The 23,380-nt window shown below is 43.9% G+C and overlaps 1 protein-coding gene across 3 annotated transcripts in view; it reads left to right on the top strand.

Moving 5' to 3' along the window:
* Positions 1–2,891: 2,891 nt before the first annotated feature.
* The window catches only part of Exoc1l (exocyst complex component 1 like), a 35,120-nt gene continuing 14,631 nt past the window's right edge, over positions 2,892–23,380 (top strand). Inside the window, exons 1-3 of one of the 3 annotated variants that reach the window (XM_087584358.1) lie at positions 2,892–3,206; positions 4,043–4,153; positions 12,520–12,608. In XM_087584358.1, the coding sequence (XP_087440484.1) occupies positions 12,584–12,608 (25 nt within the window). In that variant the 5' untranslated portion in view covers positions 2,892–3,206; positions 4,043–4,153; positions 12,520–12,583. Of the gene's footprint in view, positions 3,207–4,042; positions 4,154–12,519; positions 12,609–13,381; positions 13,677–23,380 lie in introns of those variants that run through there. The other 2 variants (XM_087584359.1, NM_001399551.1) reach the window with 2 other exon arrangements.

Genomic DNA, 23,380 nt, shown 5'->3' with positions numbered 1-23,380 from the left:
CATCTCTACAGCACAGCGTTCTGGGGTAATTGTGGTTGGGCTTATCTTGTTTAGCAACAGACAGGCCTTAGGAGGTCGGCTGTCTTGGAGTCAGAAATGGCTTCTACATCCACTGCCTACCTAAAGTGGCATCCACACTTAGCAGTTGACCACACTTAGCTTTCTGATGAGATTACAGTCCTGCTGAGAGACAGCAAAGACCTGCCTTTGAGATTCCCCGCTCTGAGGCAGAGCAATTTCGCCCTGAGGGGAGGCTGTCTCCACACAGCCACCTGCTTGAAAACAGCACTCAAAGTGTCCAAGGAGTCTGGGTAGCTCACAGCTGCCTGAAGGGGCGTGGAGCTGTCAGAATCAGAGAGGGGCCTGCCTGTGAGTGACAGAGGCTTGGAAAACTCTTGGGCGTGGTTATGTTTGGGAATGCAGGTCACTCATGAGGCTGGATCTAGGGTGAGTGAGTGCACATGGTCTAATTTCAAGTTAAACTATGAGTAGGAAAACACATTTCCACAAGGCTGTCTTTTACACTTGATCTTAGCCAAAAGGCCGAGAAGCGATAAGGCAGCCTTTTAAATATAATATGCTGACAAGAGACTTAAAGGTCGGTAAAGCGCCTGGGTCAGAAGACGGCTGCCATGAGGAAGATGATTCTGTGAAGGAGTTAGCCCTGCAGGGTCATTGAAGTGTTAGATTATAGAACATTAAATAAGCGGTCAATAATATTTCCTTAAAGCAGGGCCAGTACTCAGCTTTAAGTTCCTAATGTCTGCCACAGTGATGCATACCTAACAAATATCGGGAACCCCAGTGTCTGCGGGATGCTCAGATGGTTGTAGACCCTCCCTGAGCATATACCTAGGAGACAGGACAAGCCTCAGCTTCTTTCAGTAACCTGTCAGTGCTCACTCTCTCAGGGAGATCTGCTCTACTCCCTCAGACAAACACAGGTGGACGTTTCAGTGCATGGCCTGAGCCCCCTTTAATGAAGGCAGGCTGACAGCAGACAGCCGTCAGGGATCGCTTTTTCTAGATGATAAGAAAACCTTGAAATCTTTCAAAGGAAATTAAAGGTGCTGAATGAATAAAAAGGAAGTAAAAGGTCATAACTGCTCCCAAGGGGTTGCGGGTTTTATTATAGGTAAAAGGGAGAAAACAATCCGAGGCAGAGACATATGGGAGAGTCCACAGTGGGCATGGGTGGGGAAGAGGGGACCCAGGAGCAGTGACCAAGAGGGCAAAAAAGTCTGTGTAACCAAAATGACTGAGTTACATAGGAATCAGAAAGGCTAGGGGAAGGGAAAGTAGGGGGCAGCCTATGCCAGCCCGGAGGAGCCTGAAGGGACTGAGGGATGCTAGGAGAACATGGAGACCAGCATTGGCTTTGATATAATAGGTACCTCAGTTAGCTACTTTGTCCTGGGTTTGAGACCTAACAGGTAATAGAAAGAAGAAGAGGACTGGGATGTCTGCTGTGAATAAATTCATCTCAGAGAGAAGAAGGCAGAAGTTTATTAGGTACACTGGGCCACAGCCACAGCGAGCAAATCAACAAAGGGAAGCCGTTTGCAGAGCCAGGTTCAGGATTACCTAAAAGGGAGCCACTCAGCGGGGCAATGGTCAGTGTTTCTCTTTCTGTCTGTCCGTCCATCTCTCTTCTCTCTCTCTCTCTCTCTCTCTCTCTCTCTCTCTCTCTCTCTCTCTCTGTGTGTGTGTGTGTCTGTCTGTCTGTCTCTGTCTCTGTCTCTCAGTGTAAACAATGAAAATACCAGTTGACAGAGGGGGAAATCTGAGAGAGAGGGAGAGACAGAGAGAGACAGAGACAGAGACAGAGAAGGAGAGAGAGAAAATCAGTCTTCTACAGGAATGAGCCTCTACGTAACTATCAATACCAGCCCTAAAAATATATACTTATGAGCAACATTAAATAAACACAAAAGGATGTATGTATAAATTATTCATTTATTCATATGTAAATAGACATTATATATATGTATGTATATAAATTTTTAAGAGGCCATTAATTTAAGAGGGAGTTTGGGAGGAGTTGAAAGGAATGGGGGGGGTGTAAACACAGCACACAAATATGAAGCATTAAAAATAAATTCCATATGTAAAAACTGAAAAGTGAGTGCTCGTTATTTTGAAGCAAATGTACTTTATTTTATAATGAATATTCTTGAATTTTCAAGAGAAGCAGTGAATTCACACTTAAGGAGGTGAAAGACAGCACAGCTCACAGGGTAGAGTGGTGGCGTCAGGCACGGCTGTATCCAGGAGCTCCCAGAGATGCCCACGGGATGCTCTGTCCTCATCTGTCTCGAGTCTCCTTTTCTCTCTCTGCATGAGCTCATCCTCTCTTTATTCTATACTGAAAATAGCCTCTCAGTTATCAGGGACACTGGCTTCAGGCAGTCCCTGCTCACTTTACACTTTAAGCTCCTGATACAGTAGGAAGAAAGAAGAGAAAGGCTGTCTTTATTTTTTTTTCTAGAATATTTTTTTTTAAAAAAAAAATCAGAGAGGACAATTATTGGCTGTACATCAACCAGGATCAGATGGGGTACGGAAGCCCAACTGCTTACCTGAACAGGAAGAATTTAATATATCCTATTTCTAACTAGAAGTGGGTGAAAGGTTCTTTACCTGAAAGTTAGTCCCTCCTCCTCTATTTTTTGTGACACCAAAGTCCCTAAAAGCATAGGAAAAGACTCATAACAGCGTGGAGAAAGTGGGTAGAAATAACCATCTCCTAGCTCCAGGTTCCAGGTATTAGAACCACAGAAGACAGAAGGCTGTGTGCTCACTCTCACAAGCTGAGTCAAGCCTCTAACTGGTAACTATGTGTCCAAGTGGGAGTAACCAGGAGCGAGGCCAGGAAACTACAAACGGCTCTTGAGACTAGGGCGGGATGATGAGGAGCAGGGTGGGACGGCAGGAAAGCTAAGTAGGAGTTAACACTCGGTGTGTAAGAGAACAACCAGGAAGTGGGGCAGGGAGGTAGAAAACGCCAAAATGAAAGAGGAACGGAAGCTCCGGGGTAAAACCTATTACTTGACAATCTAATTTGATGATGATATGATGAGGATTTAAAGATCCTAAGGTACAAAAGCCAAAATAAAAGATGACGGAAGAAAGCTGGAGAGCCTTCGAAATGGTGCAACTACATGGAAAAGAGGGCACGGCCAAATAGGAAGCATTCGCTGCTGTTGGTAAGGACATTTGCCACAAGACACAAAGAGTAGTCTTCCTATAAAGAAAGGCAGCTTGCTATTCTGGGAGGGCATAGCCGAGATGAGCTACACTGGGTCCGCAGAAGTAGCCACCCTGGCCGGAGATTCTGCGTAATCAAAGTCTATGGGATAAGGTTACTGATGGAGTGACAGTCACATGACATGACACCCACCCAACGCTAATGAACTCACAATGATAGCTGTCGTCAGTTGGAGCCATTTGGCAGGCACTAAGAGCCTCACAGATGTTAGCTGATTTCATCCTCCTGACCCTAGAGCCAGCAGAGGCTGTAAAGGGAGCTCCCGCTGGACAGCTACAAGGCTCTCACTACCATGGTAACAACAGAGGGGCAGAACTAGAAGGCTAGTTATCATGTTTCCTTACAGGGCACTCAATCCAAGTCCTCCCAGGCTTCCTCTCACATTCACGGCCTCTTTAAAAAAAATGTACTATTTTAAAGTTATGTACACGTAAAGTGAATATATGTGAATATATTCTCTCTATATATATCTAAAAGTGAATAAATGAATAAATCTATAAATACAGAGGTGACTTACCATTCTGCTTGCAGACAAAGCCAAATTCTAGGGCTCAGTGTCCAGGCCTGGCTTACATATTCGTTGCTATGGTTAAGCCCAATGCAGAGCCAGCCTCAAAAGTGGAATGGCTTCTTCCTGGGAAGGGGGTTTCTCCCACAGGCAAGGGAAGGAGGTTAGAGAAATACTGGGCTAGTTGGTCCTGATTGAGCTCCTTAGTTAAAGAAAGGGGAAATCAAAGCCTTTAAGATCAAAAGCCCTGTGTCCATTCACTCAAGGTTTATTAATCAAACCTGGCTAGCCCTGAACCATTGACATGCCCATGGACTCAATCGGAACTGGGAAGTCCAGACAAGAGAGGACCACTGAGAAGGTTATGCTGAGAACTGGTACGTCGGGAAGCTACAAAAAATTACAACTGCTCCTTCGGGTTTCTGAAGAGGCTGGTCCGGCCATGATTGTTTCAAACAGCCTGCACACTTGCAACCATTTCTGCCCAGGTGGGGTCAGATAGAAGTCCCCATTGGCCTAGTGGGTCAGTTGTGACTGCTGCAAAAGGTATCCTGTCATAATTAGTGGGAGTTCCTACCTCTGTCTGACTAAAGCGTCACAGTAATGGTTTATCTGGCTGGACGATCAGACTGCCTCACATGGTGAGCTGGCTGGAAAATACCTTCCCTGTGCTGTTTCCCCTAGTGTTACAACCCTCCAAAAAAGACTCTTTTTCTCTTTCTCTCTCTCTGACTCTCTCTCTCTCTCTCTCTCTCTCTCTCTCTCTCTCTCTCTGACTCTCTCTCTCTGGACCTGAGTTCTTTTCTCAACAGCTATATGGCAGCTCATGTAACTCCAGGTTCAGGAAATTCTATACCGTTTTCTGGTCTCTATGGTCATCTTCAGGTATACACACACACACACACACACACACACACACACACACACACACACAGAGTGGGGGAGGTGTGGGGGGACTTAAATCTTAAAAAAAAACTCAAGTGGTCTGCTTCCACCCCTACCTTTAATAGTGTGGTTCGAGCTACTCCTGTGAAGAAAGAGCTGCAGCCCCAGGTGAAGAGAGGACAGAGAGCGGCTGGCATGGGTGACAGCCAGATGTTCATACCTAGACCCAGATGCTACAGCATCAGCTGCTGTGGAGGGCTGAGGAATCTCAGCCTCCCAGGTCTACGCAGAAGCCTGTGCTTGTAGGGCCATAGGCACAAACACTCCAGGCGTCTACAATAGCAGAATTACTTGTTGCCGAGGGTTGAGGCTTCTGGGTGCTTAGCTCTGGAAACCCACTGCCTCCGTTTCCCTGCATTCTAAAGGAATTAAGATTAATTATGAGATAAGAATAGTAACATAACAAGTAGTATTAGAATGCACTCATTTGGAGTCTGGCCAGAGGAAGAAGAGAAGGAGTTCATTCTTATTCCTCCCCACCCTACCTGGTGCCTGTAGCCATCTTGCAGTTGGGATAAAGCCCTATAAGACAGAGGTCAGGATGTAAATAAAGTCAGATCCAAACTGGTCCTGTCCTGGGGTTATAGGACCCAGAGCCCAGGCTGCCTTCATGTCTCTGTTCCCTGTTTATTATTAGAGACACAGTATCATCATCATCATCATCATCATCATCATCATCATCATCATCATTCATTCATTCATTTATTCATTCATTCAACTCTAGTCTAAGGAAACTGGGACAGACATTAAGCCTTAAAGATTTCCCATTTTTGAAAGAGAAAAGAGTCTTGGGAGTTTTGTAGAGTGGTAGAAGTAAAAGCCTGACCTGAGACAGGCCTGGTAGCTCTCTGTCCTCCTGGGTCTATTTGTTTGACAGGTTCACAGTGGGAGCCCGCTGTATCTTTGCATGGGAAATCACCTTGGCCTTTGACTTTCTTTTGAAAGCTTTTGAAACACTTTAACATTGCAAGTGAAAGTGAGCATTAATCCGATGAAGGGAGGTGTGGTGCATCTCTCTTCAGAATTCTCACTTTCCCAGCAGGGCTTCAAGCATAAGATTCCCGTTAATGCTGACAGGCCAGATAACTGAGACCTGCGGTGCCTCACACCAGGGCACCCTGCCTGCTGCTGCTCTTGCCTGTCTACTGCTGTTGGTGACATTTGAGGAGATGCAAAAGCTGCCAAAGGCTGGCCCTGGTTGAGCTTCCTCTTGCCTTCTGCCTTGCCTTTGTTTCCTGATGCTGCGATGAACTATCCCTTTAAATTTTTATTTTTTTATTATATTTTATTAATTTGTGGAGGGTTTTTTGGAGGGGTGCATTCAAGCTGGTCACATCCAGTCAATAGCAGAGAGCAGCTGAATTCGCGCAAGCCTGTGCACAACTCACTCTCTTCTTTTCTGTGGAGTCCAGGACTCAAGCTCTAGGAATGGTGGGGCCCACTCTTAGACCGGATCGGCTAACATCAGTGTCTGTAAACAAGGCAGACGCCCCCGCCCCGCGGGCATGGCCACAGAGCCACTTAATCTAGGCGATCCCTCACTGAGACTCTCTCCCCAGATAATTACGGATTGTGTCAAAGTGACGGTTAAAGTAACTCCGCACAAAAAGACCCCTAACTGCTGGCTGCTAATCCGGCAAGGGCTTTAATTCTCAGACTTTTTAAGCAAACAGATAATTGTTATGCTTGCAAATGAAAGTTAAAAAAATTAGCAAATCAAAACAACCCTGAGATTTCACCTCACACCAGTGAGAATGGCTAAGATCAAAAACTCAGGTGACTGCAGATGCTGGAGAGGATGTGGAGAAAGAGGAACACTCCTCCATTGTTGGTGGGATTGCAGACTGGTACAACCATTCTGGAAATCAGTCTGGAGGTTCCTCAGAAAAGTGGACGTTGACCTGCCTGAGGATCCAGCTATACCTCTCTTGCCCATATACCCACAAGATGCCCCAACATATAAAAAAGACACGTGCTCCACTATGTTCATAGCAGCCTTATTTATAAGTGCCAGAAGCTGGAAAGAACCCAGATGCCCTTCAACAGAGGAATGGATACAGAAAATGTGGTACATCTACACAATGGAATATTACTCAGCTATCAAAAACAATGACTTTATGAAATTCGTAGGCAAATGGTTGGAACTGGAAAATATCATCCTGAGTGAGGTAACCCAATCACAGAAAAACACACATCGTATGCACTCATTGATAAGTGGCTATTAGCTCAAATGCTTGAATTACCCTAGATGCCTAGAACTCATGAAACTCAAGACGGATGATCAAAATGTGAATGTTTCACTCCTTCTTTAAAAGGGGAACAAGAATACCCTTGGCAGGGAAGAAAGAGGCAAAGATTAAAACAGACACAGAAGGAACACCCATTCAGAGCCTGCCCCACATGTTGCCCATACATATACAGCCATCCAATTAGACAAGATGGATGAAGCAAAGAAGTGCAGGCCGACAGGAGCCGGATGTAGATTGCTCCTGAGAGACACAGCCAGAATACAGGAAACACAGAGGCGTATGCCAGCAGCAAACCACTGAACTGTGAATAGGACCCCCGTTGAAGGAATCAGAGAAAGAACTGGAAGAGCTTGAAGGGGCTCGAGACCCCTTATGAACAACAATGCCAAGCAACTAGAGCTTCCAGGGACTAAGCCACTACCTAAAGACTATACATGGACTGACCCTGGACTCTGACCTCATAGGTAGCAATGAATATCCTAGTAAGAGCACCAGTGGAAGGGGAAACCCTGGGTCCTGCTAAGACTGAACCCCCAGTGAACTAGATTGTTGGGGGGAGGGCGGCAATGGGGGGAGGATGGGGAGGGGAACACTGATAAGAAAGGGGAGGTGGGAGGGGGATGTTTGCCCGGAAACCGGGAAAGGAAATAACACTCGAAATGTATATAAGAAATTCTCAAGTTAATAAAAAAATAAATAATTAATAAAATAAAATAAAATATAAAAATAAATAAATAAGTAAATAAGTAAATAAATAATTAAAATATGAAAAAAATTAGCTTGGGAAGCAATTAAATCAAGATTCTACACATGAAGGAAAGAAAACCCATTTTGTAGTCTCTGAAAAGGGCAATGTTGAGCTTAGCCCCCGCGAGCATAGCTGTAGCCATTTTGATCCAAGCCCGCCGGCTATTCCATGTCTTTGCCGCAATCTGCCTGCCAATCATTGACGCAGAAAAATAACTTGACTGAAAGCAGGGTCACGCTAACCACACACCTTGTTATGTTCTGTATGTGATGAGGTTTGTTAATCTGAAGAAATTCCACAACCATAAGCTTCACATAGGACCCATCAAATTAATGGTCAATATGAACTGTCATGTCTAAAATGGCTTGAGTCGGCGCCGACCACCGGGCAGCACTTCCTGCACCTGCATATGAGTCCATTTATGGTTTTGGCAGTTTTAGCCTTTATAAGCTGGCCCTGAGCAAGGTACAGCACGCAGCTTTCAGCTGTTGCCCTGGCTGATCAGTCTTTAGGTGTGTGTTCCTTAACCCTCCCTGTCTGACCGAGATCCGGTGGTTTGTGGAGTGACTCCTGGACCCTGGCAGGCAGCAATGAGGATGAAGTAACCTGGACGGTCTTCACAGTCAGAGTTCATTGTTGACTCCTCTAGTTGTCTTTCAGGAGTGAGCATTCGGTTCCACAGCTGACACTAATCTCCAGAGGCTACTTGCGAGGAGAGCTTCTGTCCTGAGTAACTTGGCTCCCTCAGCACCAGCTGGGCTGTGTCCCCAAAGCCATAGGCTTTGCTTCTTTAACCACGGAGATGGGCTGGCTCGTCCTCGCTAAGGCAACAACCTGGGAGGCTTTTAAATGCCACTTTTCTCTGTCTTCCCCTTACCCTCACTGACAGTTGCAGAGCATCTCAGGAAATAAATCTTCAGACTAGAATAGTATTCATCTGTGTGGGAATAACGCTAAGAACCCCTATTAAATATTGCCGACATCAGCGAATGTGTTTACGTATCTCTTTAGTTTTCTATAATCTTTATAATTTTAAGTTTCAAATGTCTAGGGGTTGGGGATTTAGCTCAGCGGTAGAGCGCTTGCCTAGCGAGCGCAAGGCCCTGGGTTCGGTCCCCAGCTCCGGAAAAAAAAAAAAAAAAAAAGATTTAGCTCAGTGGTAGAGCGCTTGCCTAGCAAGCGCAAGGCCCTGGGTTCGGTCCCCAGCTCCGAGAAAAAAAAAAAAGTTTCAAATGTCTAGTGTCTTAATTTCTCTACAAAATTAAGGTCTTAACATTTTTCTCTATTTCTAGTTTCCTGAGTTGTTCCTTGCAAGTGCTTTTAAAGTTTAGGATTTAAAATCATTTAACTTGGACGAAGTCCTCATGTAGTTTTCTTTCAGAATTATTCAGGATGTTAACGTGTTTAAAAACATTTAATATGCATTTATCATCTTTTCCTTGTGTCTGCAAAACAACTGACACTACCTATGGAAAACATAGGAATATTCAACACAGTGCAAATTTACTTCTGGACACAGTTGATAGAAACCATTGTGTTTTGGAATGTGTGAGCAGCGTGTAGCAGCACACCTGTGATCCCAGCATTCAGGAGACCGAGTCAAAAGGATTACCACAAGTTCTAGGCCAGCCTGGGATACATGTCAACACTTTGGTTTAAAAAACAAACAAACAAAAAAAAACAAAACAAAACAAAAACAAAAACAAAAAAAACAAAGAAAATAATAAAAAAAAACCAAAAAGACAAAAAAAACACCCCCCCCAAAAAAAAACAGAGGGCAGGCAAGATGGCTTAGCTGTTAAAGAGTCCGTTGCCAAGCCTTATGATCTGATTTCCACCCCTGGGACCTACACGGAAGACAAAAGGAAATGACCCTTGAATGTACCCCTCCAAAAACCCTCCACAAATTAATAAAATATAATAAAAAAATAAAAATTTAAAGGAAAAGATGGGAAGCCATATTTACCCCATGAATGTGTTTGCCTCTTGCAACTAAAGATCAAATGGTGGTCTTGATCTTGATATTGACCTTGATAATGATATTGATATGTGTTTGGTAAGACTGTCTACTCCTACTGTGGAAATGTGTCACTGCAAAGTCACTCACGCAAAGAAAGTATTAAATGTCCATTGCATGACTCAGCTCTCGGCACCAAGATGTAAAGACCGTCTGCTGAGAAACATTTACTGCGTTAAAGGAAAGAAGAACCAAAAAGGGATGCTTCTTCCTCTCTGTCATAGCAGCCTAGAGGTCAGAAGAAAGGCCGAGCTTCCACGAGTGGATCTGGAGACTGGAGAGCACGCAGGAGTCATGTCAGCTCACCTTAGGACCTGAGGATCTCTTGTCCTTAGAGATCATGGAGTCATGAGTCACGCTTCTGCCACCTGCCCCTGAATATGCTACCACTTCACGTTCTGTCTACCACTGAGCTACACCGTGCAAAATCTAGCTTAGCTTCCCTGCCCTTCCCCTAATTCATAGACCTGGGGGTGGTACATAGTGTCCTGATAAATACTTGTCAGTTGAATAACTGAACAGTCGAAAAATCTCCATCAGTTCTCTGCTCATAGCAAATAAAGCCCGAAGGGTTGACCCCACATCAGAGGCACACACTTTTGCCTTGTTCTATCTTTCATTCTTACCTTCTCCATTCACACACTCTGTGACTCTGGAGAGTATGAATATCTCCTATTCACTCCTACACCCTGGATTAGCTGTGCTGCTTTAACAAAATACCAAACATTGGGTAATCTTTAGGGAACAGAATTTATTTCTCACAGTTCTGGAAGCTTGGAAGTCCAAGGTCTAGGAACCCGAGGGTTCAGGTGTCTGATGAAGGAGTACTGCTCCAAAATAGGGGTAGGGGTGGGGGAGAATATGTTTTAGGAGGGAAGAACACTGTCTTCAATAGGCTGAATGTCAGGGAAAAGACATAGAAAGCTTCTTTTCTAGAACCCGATCTCTTTCATAAGGGGGGAAGCCCTTAAAGCTACCATTAAAGGTACCACCTGTTAGATTTCCGAGGCAGCATCCAGAGACAGAAGGCAAAAAGCAGCCTCAGCAGACAAGACAGTTTATTTCAAACAACGAAGGAAATACACAGCCGAAAAAGGGGTTCCTGTCTTTTTTTGGGGGGGGTTCTTTTTTTCGGAGCTGGGGACCGAACCCAGGGCCTTGCGCTTCCTAGGTAAGCACTCTACCACTGAGCTAAATCCCCAGCCCCAGGGGTTCCTGTCTTGAAGATTATATTGGGGTTTGGGAAAAGTGCAGCTGAAGGGGACTACATGGGAGTCTGCAGTCTCTCCTTCCTAAAGTTGGTTGTCCAGAAACAGCCTTCTGTGGTGGCACACACCTGTAATCCCAGCACCTGAGGCAAAGGTAGGGGCAGGGGCAGAGGCAGGGGCAGGGGCAGGGGCAGGGGCAGGGGCAGGGGCAGGGGCAGGGGCAGAGGCAGAGGCAGAGGCAGAGGCAGAGGCAGAGGCAGAGGCAGAGGCAGAGGCAGAGGCAGAGGCAGAGGCAGAGGCAGAGGCAGAGGCAGAGGCAGAGGCAAGGTATCTTTGTGAGTTCAAGTCCAACTTGATCTGCGAAGTGAGTTCAGGACAGCCAGGAGAGAGAAACCCTGTCTCAAGAAACAAACAAAAACTAATAATAATAATAATAATAATAATAATAATAATAATAATAACAACAATAATAAATATAGGAGGCGGAGGCCTTGGCTACCAGGATGCAGTCCACAGTGGATGACCGAGTTTGGCAATGGCAGTGAGAGGCTGGAATTTCGGCATATGGCGAAGGATTCCAGCAAACCTTAGGGGAATAGAAAGCTCCTTGGTCAGGGTCTAGTTGAGTTTGTTCAAGGTTTATTCTGACACCATCTCTTAATGCAATGGCTTTCGACAAAAAAAATTTTCAAAGATTGATTATATTTATTTTATGTGAATTGATGTTTGCCCACATGTATGTCTGTATTCGACATGTGTGACTTCTGCCTGTGGATACTGGAGGGCTTAGGATCTCCTTGGAACTAAAGTTATAAATGTTGCAAGCCAACATATAGGTGCTGGGAATGAAACCCACTGGGGAGATGTTGGCATGAAGCTGTGTCATGTGGGAGAGCAGTTAGTGCTTTTAACCCAGCCCCCCACCTGTGAATTTGGAGAGGAAGCACTCCCTCTGGGTTTACTGATGTGAGGCTTCAGCTCCTCCTCCACCTCTGTGCTTGCCTACCAGCCTCACTCCAGGCCCCTCACGGGCCACTTCCTCAGACCCTTGCTGAGGAGGGTTTGGATGAGAAGGAGCCTCATGGGATGATATATTTGAATGCTTGTTCCTTAGTTAGTGGAACTATTTGGGAAGCATTAGGGGGTGTGGCCTTAATGGAGAAGGTGTGTTACTGGGTGTGGGCTCTGAGGTTTCAAAAGCCTATATTAGACTAACGCACACTCTGTCTCCTCTCTCTGTTTCTGTCTCTCTCTCTGTCCCTTTCTCTGTCTGTCTCTCGTTCTGTCTCTGCTTCTCTCTCTCTCTCTCTCTCTCTCTGTCTCTGTCTCTATTTTTCTGTCCTTCTCTGTCTCCCTATCTCTCTGTTTTTATCTCTTTCTGTCTCTCCCTGTCTCTCTGTCTCTGTTTCTCTCTATCTCTCTTTGTCTCTCTCCGTCTCTCTGTCTCTTTCTGTCTCTGTCTCTTTCTGTCTCTCTGTCTCTTTCTGTCTCTCTGTCTCTTTCTGTCTCTCTGTCTCTTTCTATCTCTCTGTCTCTTTCTGTCTCTCTGTCTCTCTGCCTCCTGCCTGTGGATCAGCTCTCAGCTACTGCTCCAATGCTATTCCTGCCTGCCTGCCGCCTCACCCCCTGCCAGGACAGTCATGAACTCATCTCCTGAATCCGTAGGTAAGCCCCCAATGAAATGCCTTCTTTTATAAACCGTGTTGATCATGGTGCCTCTTCACAGCAACAGGACAGTGATGACGAGGCTTCGTGTGGTCACCCTCCCTCTCTGCTCTTCTGTGCCGTGTTCTCGCTTTCATGGTTCAAGTACTTACTCCGTGTAACGCTCCCCTACCAGATCATAAGCTCCTGCAGAACGGGAAATCCATCCTCCCGAGAAGCAAATGTAATGAACGCTTCGCTCTAGCAGGTGCCTAAATATACTTTCGTTTGAGTGGAGGCACAAATAGAATTAAAGTGGACCCATCTAAATGTCCATTTTAAAAATAATTGAGACCCAGGGATTGGCGCAAACTCTTGGACGCAAAGGCTAGAGTGCATTGCAGGCTGGCAGAGGAAAGAGAAGGGGAGACTTGTTGGGAGCATTGGGTGCAAGCGCAGATTTTTTTTTTTTTTTCTGGGCAGTGAAAGCAAAGTTCTTAATGGAAGACGATCCCAATCAATAGCGCTAGACAGCTGATTTATATAATGGTCTCACGCTGAGGTAGTGGCCTTTCTCTGCATAGTGCTGCTGTGAGAGGGGAAAGGTTGCCGACCCGGGGACTCCCCGAGTAGATCTGTAGCCATCTGTCAGTGTTCATCAATATGATCTCCCATCAGCGACCCACAGGATAGCTCCCAGAGAGGAGCCTGCGGCAGGGCGGATGCTGAATGAAGGAGATGACGAGGGGGTTAATACCGGGTTTGGGTTGCTGAGGTGGGGCTGCCAGTGAGCAGGCACCCGCTGGCAGGAGCCTGGCCTTTTGCTACCAGTAAGAAGGGAAAGAGAGTGGGAACCAACCGGGAGGCTCGCACACCTAAAGGAGACATCTAAGCTGCAGCAAGCAGCAGCAGCAGCAGCAAGGGAAGCGTGAGCTTGAACCCAAGCTCGGGACCAGGAGGAACTGGAGATGTCATCGCTGGTGAAGGAAGACTTGGAGAAAAGACTGTTCAAGCCGCTGGCACAGAATCTCTGCGAGTTCATTGAGATCGAGGTCTCTGTCCAGGACAGGTATTACCTCTGTGTGTCAGGTGAGCAGCACTTTCTGATATCGTTTCAAAACGCAAAGAGCTCAAAGGTGCACACGGGGTAGAAGGGAATCGTGGCTGCCTCCCTACCCAACTTGGACGCGCATGGCTCTTCTCGAGGGTTTAATTAGCCAAGGAAAGGAATCTGCATTCTACAGACTTTTAAAGCACTAAAGCGAACCTAAAAACCGTGTTAGACATCATGAGCAGTTCAGAAACAAACGTGGGTCTGTACTTCTCTTGGTTGGATCAGGGGGTTTTCCCTCCAATTCTTCGTCTGATTTGCTTCATAGCATATAATTGTGTTGTATAAAGACTTACTTTTAAAAATTCAATAGCATCCAGAATATGGTTAAATGCATGGCAGAACCAATTATACAGTCATTGCTAATGACTTTGTGTCCTGGGACATAAACAAACCTCGGACTTTTCTTCCGAGGAACTATTGAGACTTCATGGTAGTTTATTTTGAAGAAAGAAATTCTCTTTTAAAAAAGATTCTCCTGCAGAATAACAATACCAATACTTTAATAATAGAAATTAGTCCACGAAGACAGAACTTTACAGATGAGGGGACAGTCCCTAATGTAGATGTCTGATATATACAGTATTTAGTAAAAAATAGATATTTCCTTCCTGGTTTTAAAATGTGTGAAGGGTTGGGGATTTAGCTCAGTGGTAGAGCACTTGCTTAGCATGCGCAAGGCCCAGGGTTCGGTCCTCAGCTCTGGAAAAAAAAATGTGTGAAAATTGTCCATGTTCTGGCTTTTGCATTAATTATGATTTTCTAAACCTTTTATGAATTTAGATGGAAATGTCGGTGTCCTTACTGAGTTTGACTGTAGCTCCCCCCTTTCCCGGCCCATGCATCCTGGTACCCTTCAGGGGCTCAGAAAAAAGTGACTGTTGAGTGTTCGTCTTTAAGGCAAACATGCATTTTCAGACAACTATTATCTCAATATACCTGATAACTGGTTTAGAAAAGCTTTTTGAAGATGTCGAGAAGAAGCCAAGCATCCTGAAAGTTCTAAAAATTCTTTAAAAGTTTATAATTCCCAAAACACGCAAAACTATGTATCCAACAATCAGAATGGTAATACTTATCTAATACCTAAACATATTTTACTACACATATGAAATATGGGGATTTGGCATATCAGCCAATAGAAAGGACTTAATCAGCTCATAATAATGAATTACATAAAAAGTAAATTAAAATTACTTAATAGACCAAATCACTGAGTCAAGAGTATTTTTATCCACTATGCTAGAGAGGACGTCCATTCTAACATAAAGTATAGGGATTTTTACCTGTTATGAGTCCTGCTTTGTCTAAGTAACTTCTCATTAGGTGGCACTGACAGTGTTTTAAAAGAAAAAATTTAAAAATAAAAAAGCCAGAATATGTTATGGATTTAATTTACCAAATGTATCTTAGTGACTCCCTTCAAAAATTATATAATTAACTAAATTTGTTCTAAGTTTAGAATACATGTACATATATGCATATTATATACATACATGTGTGCATTGTGTGTATACATATATACATATAAACATATGTATATATACACATATATGTATATATATATACGTGCCATACATATATACATATATACTTACATGTGTGTGTGTGTATATATATATATATATATATATATATATATATATCTTACATTTAAACATTTGGAAGGTATTCAGTGGTTCTGATTGTACCAAGAAAATCAAGCTCTTCTCTGAGATGAGGAAGAAATGGTTTCGTGAGTTTTGCTGTAAAGGTAACACACTATTATCCCCTTGATTTCCCACGCATCGGTCAGGGAGCACTTTCCAAAAGTGTAACTCTTTTTAAAAATGACTGTTACAAAAACTGTCAACAAAACAGCAGTTTCAACGATGCTTGACACTCCCACGCTTTACCTGCAAAACATCTGACATAAATCAAGCAAGTCATTGGCTATGACTCCATACTTGGAGCTCTGTCTGTCTACCGGGAGGAGAGTCACGTGACTGCCTCGTCATGCTCTTTAATCCAGGGGTTCTTCTTGTGAGACCTATTGGTCCAAAGTAGTTACATCCATCATGCATTTTTCTGATGAAAGAGAATGTAATTTATTTAAACATGGTTGAACTGCCTTCTTATCTGAGTAGTGGCCAAAACAAGGGTTGTCTTCTATTAAATCTTAGTAATTCTGTGACTGGTCTCAAAATAGGCCATTATAAACTCAACGTCCCTCTCAGGAGTTGGCTACAGAGTACCTGAGGAATTCATTCTCGGAGACCTACTACAACCCTTTGCGTCTCAGGCTTTCCGTGGTAATTTCTCCCTGGGACAAGTCTATCCCCACTTAAAACACCGCTCTTTCCTGGCAAATAAAGGCAGTATCTTGTGGTGAAGGAGGTCTGTCGCCTGCAGGTGGGGGGAAGAATTAGTCACATGTGTGAGGAGAAGAATGGAAGCCCGTGTCATAGCTTTAGCTACACCTAGGTGGGAAGGAAAGCGGCACGGTGGGACTCTGGACTCTGGAAACTCTGACATCAGAGCTCACTGTGAAACCTGGCCCTGGTTTGTTGCCTATCGGCTGTGAAACGGAGGATAAAATAATGATCTTTTATGGGCTCGTTGCTGACAGTTGCACACATGAACTCAGTGTGGTTATGATGGCATGTATAAGACCTGCACAAGCTCATGCTAGATAAAATCCCACCATAGAAAGGGGAGGTGGCCATGAATCCCTTCCCTAGCTGAGGAACTATTGCCAACTGATGGCTGCTGGGAGGAGAGTCAGTTCTCTTTAAGGTAGCCCTTGGTCCCAGAATGCTCTCTGGTTGGTGCTTCACCCTCTGGGAGGCCTTAGGGGCCCAGGTTAGTTGATTCTGTAGGTTTTCTGGTGGTGTCCTTGACCTCTCTGACTCCTTTGAGCCTTCCTCCCCCTCTTCCATAGGAATCACCAAGCTCTCTGCCTAATGTTTGGCTGTGGTCTCTGCATCTGTTTCCATCAGCTGCTGGGTGAAGCCTCTCTGATGACGGTTAGTCTAGGCTCAGCACGTTTAGCAGGATAGTGTTATATGCAAGTATACCATTAATACTGTCAGGGCTAGACTCTCTCTCACGGCATGGGTCAAGGCCAGTCATTGGCTGGCCCTTTCCTCAATTTCTACTCCATCTTTTTATGCCTGCACATCTTGTGGGCAGGACAAATTGTAGGCGGAAGATTTTGCGGCTGGATAATTTTTTTTACATTTCTTTTTTAATTAAAAATTGTTTTTCCCTACTCCAACTCCTCCCGGATCCTCTCCACCTCCCTACCCTCTCGGCTTCATGTCCTTTCTCCTCCACCCCTCTCCTTCCCCCCTCTCTCCCTTCCCTCTCTCATGCTTTAAAAAAAAAACAAAAAGAGATGACAAAAAATAATTAAATCAAAACAAATAAGCAAAACCAAAAACAAACAAAAAAAAACCAGTAAGACCAAAAATGCTGAAACAGAGTGGGGAGGGGAGATTCCACAAAAATACCAGAGTTCATTTCAGCTTGGCTATCCATTCCTGGGCTAGCTCTGGAGCATGGCTGATATTATACCAGTGTGACTCCATTGGAGAGAACGGATTTCTCCTTTGACAGCAGGTATCAGTTGCAAATAGGGGAAGTAACCCATGTCTGTTTCCGCCTGAGTGCTGAGACCCCATCTGTCTTGAACCTGTGCAGGTCCAGTGCCTGCTTCCACAGTCTCTGTGAAACCCTCTGCATCTTGGTGAGCTTCTGTATAGTCAGAGTGGCCATTCTGAAGCCATGGGGCTTCCCCTAGGGTTTTACGTTGTCACTGTCAACTACATTTTTATGCACTTATCCACCACAAGAAAAGAAGAAAACCATGACAGAGTAGAAACAAGAAAAGCATTTTGCTTCATAGCCTCTTTTGTGCCTCGGGTATCTTTTTGCCTGCATTATGTCCTTCCTCGTGACCTGATGTTACCCTGTCTTAGTCTCTCTGCTAAATGTTGTGCTGTACCCACATTTACGGCTGTTTACTTAGATGGACTTAGAATGTTTAATATTAAGTGAGGTAACTGAGCCTCAAAGAGATGAACAGCATGCCCTCCCTCTTGATGATCCCAGACTCTAGGGTCGGCACGCTTCGTGAGTCTTAATTTGAAAATAAGTGACACTGGGCAGAGTTAAGAAGACAGCAAACATAACTTTTTCTTTTTTCTTTCATTTTTCTTTAGAAGGGTTTCTGTGTGTAGTGTCCTGGAACTGGCCCTATAGACCAGGCTGGCCTTGAACTCACAGATGTACCTGCTTCTGCCTCCCAAGTACTGGGATTAAAGGTGTGAGCTTTAAATCTTTAAATCTAAGCATAGTTTTTCTACTCATTAGATTTTTATGTCACCCATAACATTTTTCTCTATGTCCCAAAGAAAAGAACAACTGAGTCACATCCCTTTTAAAAGAATGTTAAGGGGTTGGGGATTTAGCTCAGTGGTAGAGCGCTTGCCTAGCAAGCGCAAGGCCCTGAGTTCGGTCCCCAGCTCTGGAAAAAACAAAAACAAAAACAAAAACAAAACAACAAAGAATGTTAAATAAAATAATACACAGAGGAAGCTGCTTTAAAGCACTTTCCAGGGCTTCCTTCAGAACCTCTGTGGGTAAATTCGTGAGTTCCTATGATCTTATTCACAGAGAATGCAAATCTAAACAGTGCTAAAAACCTTCAATCTCACCAAATAGCTTAAAGTGTCCAACACTAACTTGAGAGCCGCCCTGCTGGTGGATAATTAGTGTAAGAATAAAGCATGGATACTATTTTGAAAAGTTTTCATATATGTAAAAGTGTTATCGTCACGGCGTGTAACAATTCGTGGGCCACGATATATCCAAACTGCCATGGATACCTTCTCAGCACAGCACGGAGCGCAGCCGGTCTGTGCACTGTTTTCATTCCAGAGTGAAGCTAAGAGCGCACTTGATTCTGCAAACACTATAGAAATCCGCATCCCCAACGAGAACACACTTGGAGACATCATTCTTGGACTGCCCTTCCATTGTCTGCTGTGAAAAGAGGGGATTAATACAGAGGGTTTATGAAACAAATGTACATCTTACTAAAATTACATAAAACAAGTTATCACATAACTTGGTTACAATCAAAATTATAATATATGAAATCTTGATTATCAAAGTAAATTCTCTCTATCTATCACACACACACACACACACACACACACACACACACATGGGTGTGCCTAGGCACAATCAAATTGCATATGGATAAATTTAAAGATATTCTCCTGACTTTCCAAATCAGAGTACACAGTGCAGAAAGTGATGCTCTTCTGTGTCCTCTTGTTTCCTTACAGTTACACAGTTATACAGTTACACAGTTATACAGTTATACAGTTACACAGTTACACAGTTATACAGTTATACAGTTATAGTTATACAGTTACACAGTTACACAGTTATACAGTTATACAGTTATACAGTTATAGTTATACTGTTATACAGTTGCAAAGTTATACAGTTATAGTTATACGGTTATACAGTTAGCTATACAGTTATACAGATATACAGTTATACATTTAGTTATACAGTTATACAGATATACAGTTGTACAATTACACAGTTGTTAGACAGTTGTACCATTGTACTGTTATACAGTTATATAGTTATACAATTGTTATACAGTTATACAGATATACAGCTATAGTTAAACAGATATCATCTCTGTTGGTGAAATGCTTGCCAAGCCAAGCTGATGTGTTATCTTTATCATTAAGCTCAACAATTGGGCTCAGGAGCTAGCTCAGTGGGTAACCTGCTTGCCATGTGAACATCAGAACCTGAGTTCCATTCCCAGAATCTCCATTACAGACCTGGCATGGCTGTGTGCTCTTGTAATTCCCATGCTTGGGAGGCAGAGGAAGGGCTATCCTCGAATCAGAGAGTTTTAGGCCAGTAAGAGACCCTATCTCAAAAATAGGATGGATGGGGTCCTGGAGAATGATGTGATATGAATCACATACGTGTGTGTGTGCGCGCGCGCACACACACATACACACACACACACGCAGAGAGAGAGAGAGGTTTATAATGGTGTAAACACAGTACACACACACACACACTAACCAAATAAATAAAATCAACAGCACAGAATATACCCTCATCCATCAGTTACCTGAGACAGATTTTTACATCATTAGTCGAGCACTTTGGAGATGTCAGAATCAAAATGATCTACCAGTCCAAGCTACATCATTTGCAGCATGCATAGAAACCTTAAAGTTTTGAAGAAGGAAAAAAATACATCATCTTTTTTTATGATTAAGATGAAGCAGTATGGACGAGACCAAAGGGAGAGTGGTGTGGGGCGTGCCCACGCAGGGTCAAGATTCACGTAAGGCCATTTCTATGACGTATTCCTTTTCAGCTCCATGTTGCCGATGAGGAGACCCTGGTCACAAGAACTTAGCAATTAGCCTAAGGTTCCAGGCTAACTTTATGATCAGATTCCTTAAGATTAGAATCATTCTAATTCTGAACTTAAGGTTCTTTCTGCTGTCCCACCACTTCTAACTGGGAAGACTACCTGAACCTCTTAGAGCATGCGCAGACACTCCAAGAACGTCAAGCATGTTAGCACATTGGTCACTTCTTATCGAAGTCAAATTATGGTTCCCCAAGATCACAAACCGGTAGACAACAAATGGAGACTTCAGAGCCAGTCCATCCATCCCCAACAGTTCTGCTATGTCGCTTTCAGTGGACACAGCGAGAATATTCTAGAATGGAGCCAATAAAACGGATCTGGTATAAACCCCGCTGGCACTTTTGTTCCTACAAAATCAGTTTCTTTCTCCTCCACATGTGTTGTTTTTCCTGTACATTCACCAATAACACAGGCCCTAAGTTGCTTAAAGCCAATCATTTTAATATTTTGAAGACTCACGCTGTAGTCTGAAATGGATTTTATAGCTATTTCTAGAAAATTGTATTTGAAAATAGGATTTTGGCGAAATCAACCATAGCTTTCTCAACAACCGCGAGACATTGGCAATGCAGTGTGGCGTTTCACCGAGGCTTCTAAGGAGTATTTCACGATAACTTCTCCTATTAATTTAAATGGTGAAAACCATTATATAACACTGGATTATGAAACAAAAGAGGCATCTATTTATTTAGTGCACTTCTGTGCGACTTAATTGTGAGTTCCACATTTCCTCGATCCTGACTAATTATTTTAAATCAATTGGCCAGCTCTTCTCCCGTTAGCCTCCCAAATACTGGTAGCTCTTTTTTAAAGGTGATGGAAGAATTTATTAATGACAAAGCCTGCATTAAAATTAAAATAATGATGGCTACAAAGATCGGCATTCTGAAAATATCTACTAAAATATAAAACCGGGGCGGGGGGGGGATAAAATCTTAAGCCCAGAGCAGGTTGCTTCTGAAGTTTCCCAGGGCTGTAGATATCACTCTCTAAACCGTATTTACAAAACGGATCCTCTGAGGAAGAGGAAACAGCTCTAACGCTTACACTTTATAAACACATTTGGGTTTTTAAGACGCTGTGGTGCGGTTCCACTCTGCAACTGCGTTAATGTGGAGATGGCCACTTAATTCCAGTTGGCAGCAAAGTTCAAGTACGGAGATTAGGGATTGGGTCAACTCCAGCCTCAGCAGACTCCTTTGGCTTACGGCTGGAGAACTCTCGGAACAGCCTTAGCGCTAAGGCAGGTTATTTTGTCGAATTAAGGAGGCTGTTCCCTCTTGGCCCCACATCATCTTACCTTTAGACCTAACCTTTAGACAGGCCCTGTGTTTTCTGAATCTAGGTTAAGGGGAAAAGGGCTGTTATAGATGACTGGTAGGGCTTTCTTTCTTGACATCTCTTTTCCGTCCCCTTCCTCCAACCCATCCTTTCTGTAACCTCCCAAGAGGATGTTTTAATGTTTTCATAACTGTTTAAGGTGCTGAGAAGACATGACTACTGAATGTGCGTCCCTAAATGGGCCACAAGCCCTGTGAAAGCTGAGAAACTGCAGGGAGATCAGGAAGAAAGGTCCCGAGAGCCAGAGGCTGGGCGGGCTGCTGTGGGATATGATCTTGTGAATGTTACAGGGCTGCGACATTCACCATTCACCAGCATACCACAGCTGTGGCTACCTACACCACACACACACACACACACACACACACACACAGAGGCACACACAGGCACATGCATGCACACACACAGGCACACAGGCAAACAGGCACACACACTCACAGGCGTGCACACACACAGGCACACATGCATACACATATACACACACAGGCACACACATATACACACACAGGCACACACATATACACACACAGGCACACACAGCATTAAAGGAGGAGGTGGTGCTTGTCAGGGAGAGTAAGGAAATTAGCAGGAGTGGAAAGGGGAGAAGTCAGGGTCGCGGTAATAAACATGACAAATACATTTGTACATGTGTGTGAAACTGACAAAAGTTAAATAAAAACACAGACTATAAGATATCATGTTAAACATATTTAATTTTAATCAACAAATTTACTTGCATATATATATATATATCTTCCAAATAAATCTAAAGAATAAATATCTTTCTTCATTCAAAAAAACAATAGAATGTTCTAAAATTTAAACCACAGCCTCTCCACTTTTTAAAAAACTTTCAGTGACACCCTCCATATGTACACAGTTTTCAGAATAACTAACATCTGTATCTATTCTAGTCCTTTCAGGGACTAACTCCTCCCTAACCTTCTTCCTACCAACCCGTCTACATTCTTGCTCCATGCCAACAATACCAAATGCTTGCCATGGCTCGAAAGTGCTGTGTGTTTCATGCCTGGGAACCCACACACTCCAAAAATGCCTTTATCCCTTCTTCATACTAGTAAGTTCTATTGTCTTTGTCAACTGGGATTATTACTCCCTCTGAGCCTTTCCTCCTGTGGAGAGATAGCCACGCCCCTCCTCTGCTGTCCTGGCCACGCCCCTCCTCTATTATCCTGGCCACGCCCCTCTTCAGCCTTGTCCAGGTCTCATTCTTAACACTGTTGACAGCACCCTTCACATATTTTCCTTTGAAGCCTCCGTTCTCTGCAGTCAATGAGAGCTGGGATGATGCCTTATGGGAATTCATGTCTTTTCCCCCCCAATTCCTAGCACAGTGCTTGGTTCACAAGGGACCTTTAAATATTTATCAGCTTAATGAAGTGAACGAGTGGCTGAGTGGCTACACAGCCAATCGGCTGGCTTTCCTAACTTGTAGGCTATGCCGTGGGATTTGCTCCTTCGAATCATGCTTTCATACGATGCCTAATTAGTTCTCCAAATCTCTTTACCCTCATTGTCTCTCAGTTCATTTCTTGCTAGTGAGACAGCAAGCTGAGGCAACAACAGTCCTGAGGTGGATCATCTAACTGAGTGGTTCCCAACTGCTCTAATGCTGTGATCCTCTAGTACAGTTCCTCACCCTCAGCTCTACTGACTGGTTTTGTGTGTCATCCTGACATCATTGAGGATGGAACCTTGGTTGAGGAAGTGTCTCCATGAGATCCAGATGTAAGGCATTTTCTTAATTAGTGATCAAGGGTGGAGAATCCAGCCCTTTGGGGTGGTGCCATCCCTAGGTTCTATAAGAAAGCAGGCTGAGCAAGCCAGGGGAAGCAATCCAGTAAGCAGCACCCCTCC

The sequence above is a fragment of the Rattus norvegicus genome, chromosome 14, assembly GCF_021556685.1.
Source record: "Rattus norvegicus strain SHRSP/BbbUtx chromosome 14, alternate assembly SHRSP_T2T, whole genome shotgun sequence".
Classification (NCBI taxonomy): Eukaryota; Metazoa; Chordata; class Mammalia; order Rodentia; family Muridae; genus Rattus; species Rattus norvegicus.
Note: the sequence above shows the minus strand (reverse complement) of the source record. Positions and strands in the feature narration are given on the sequence as shown.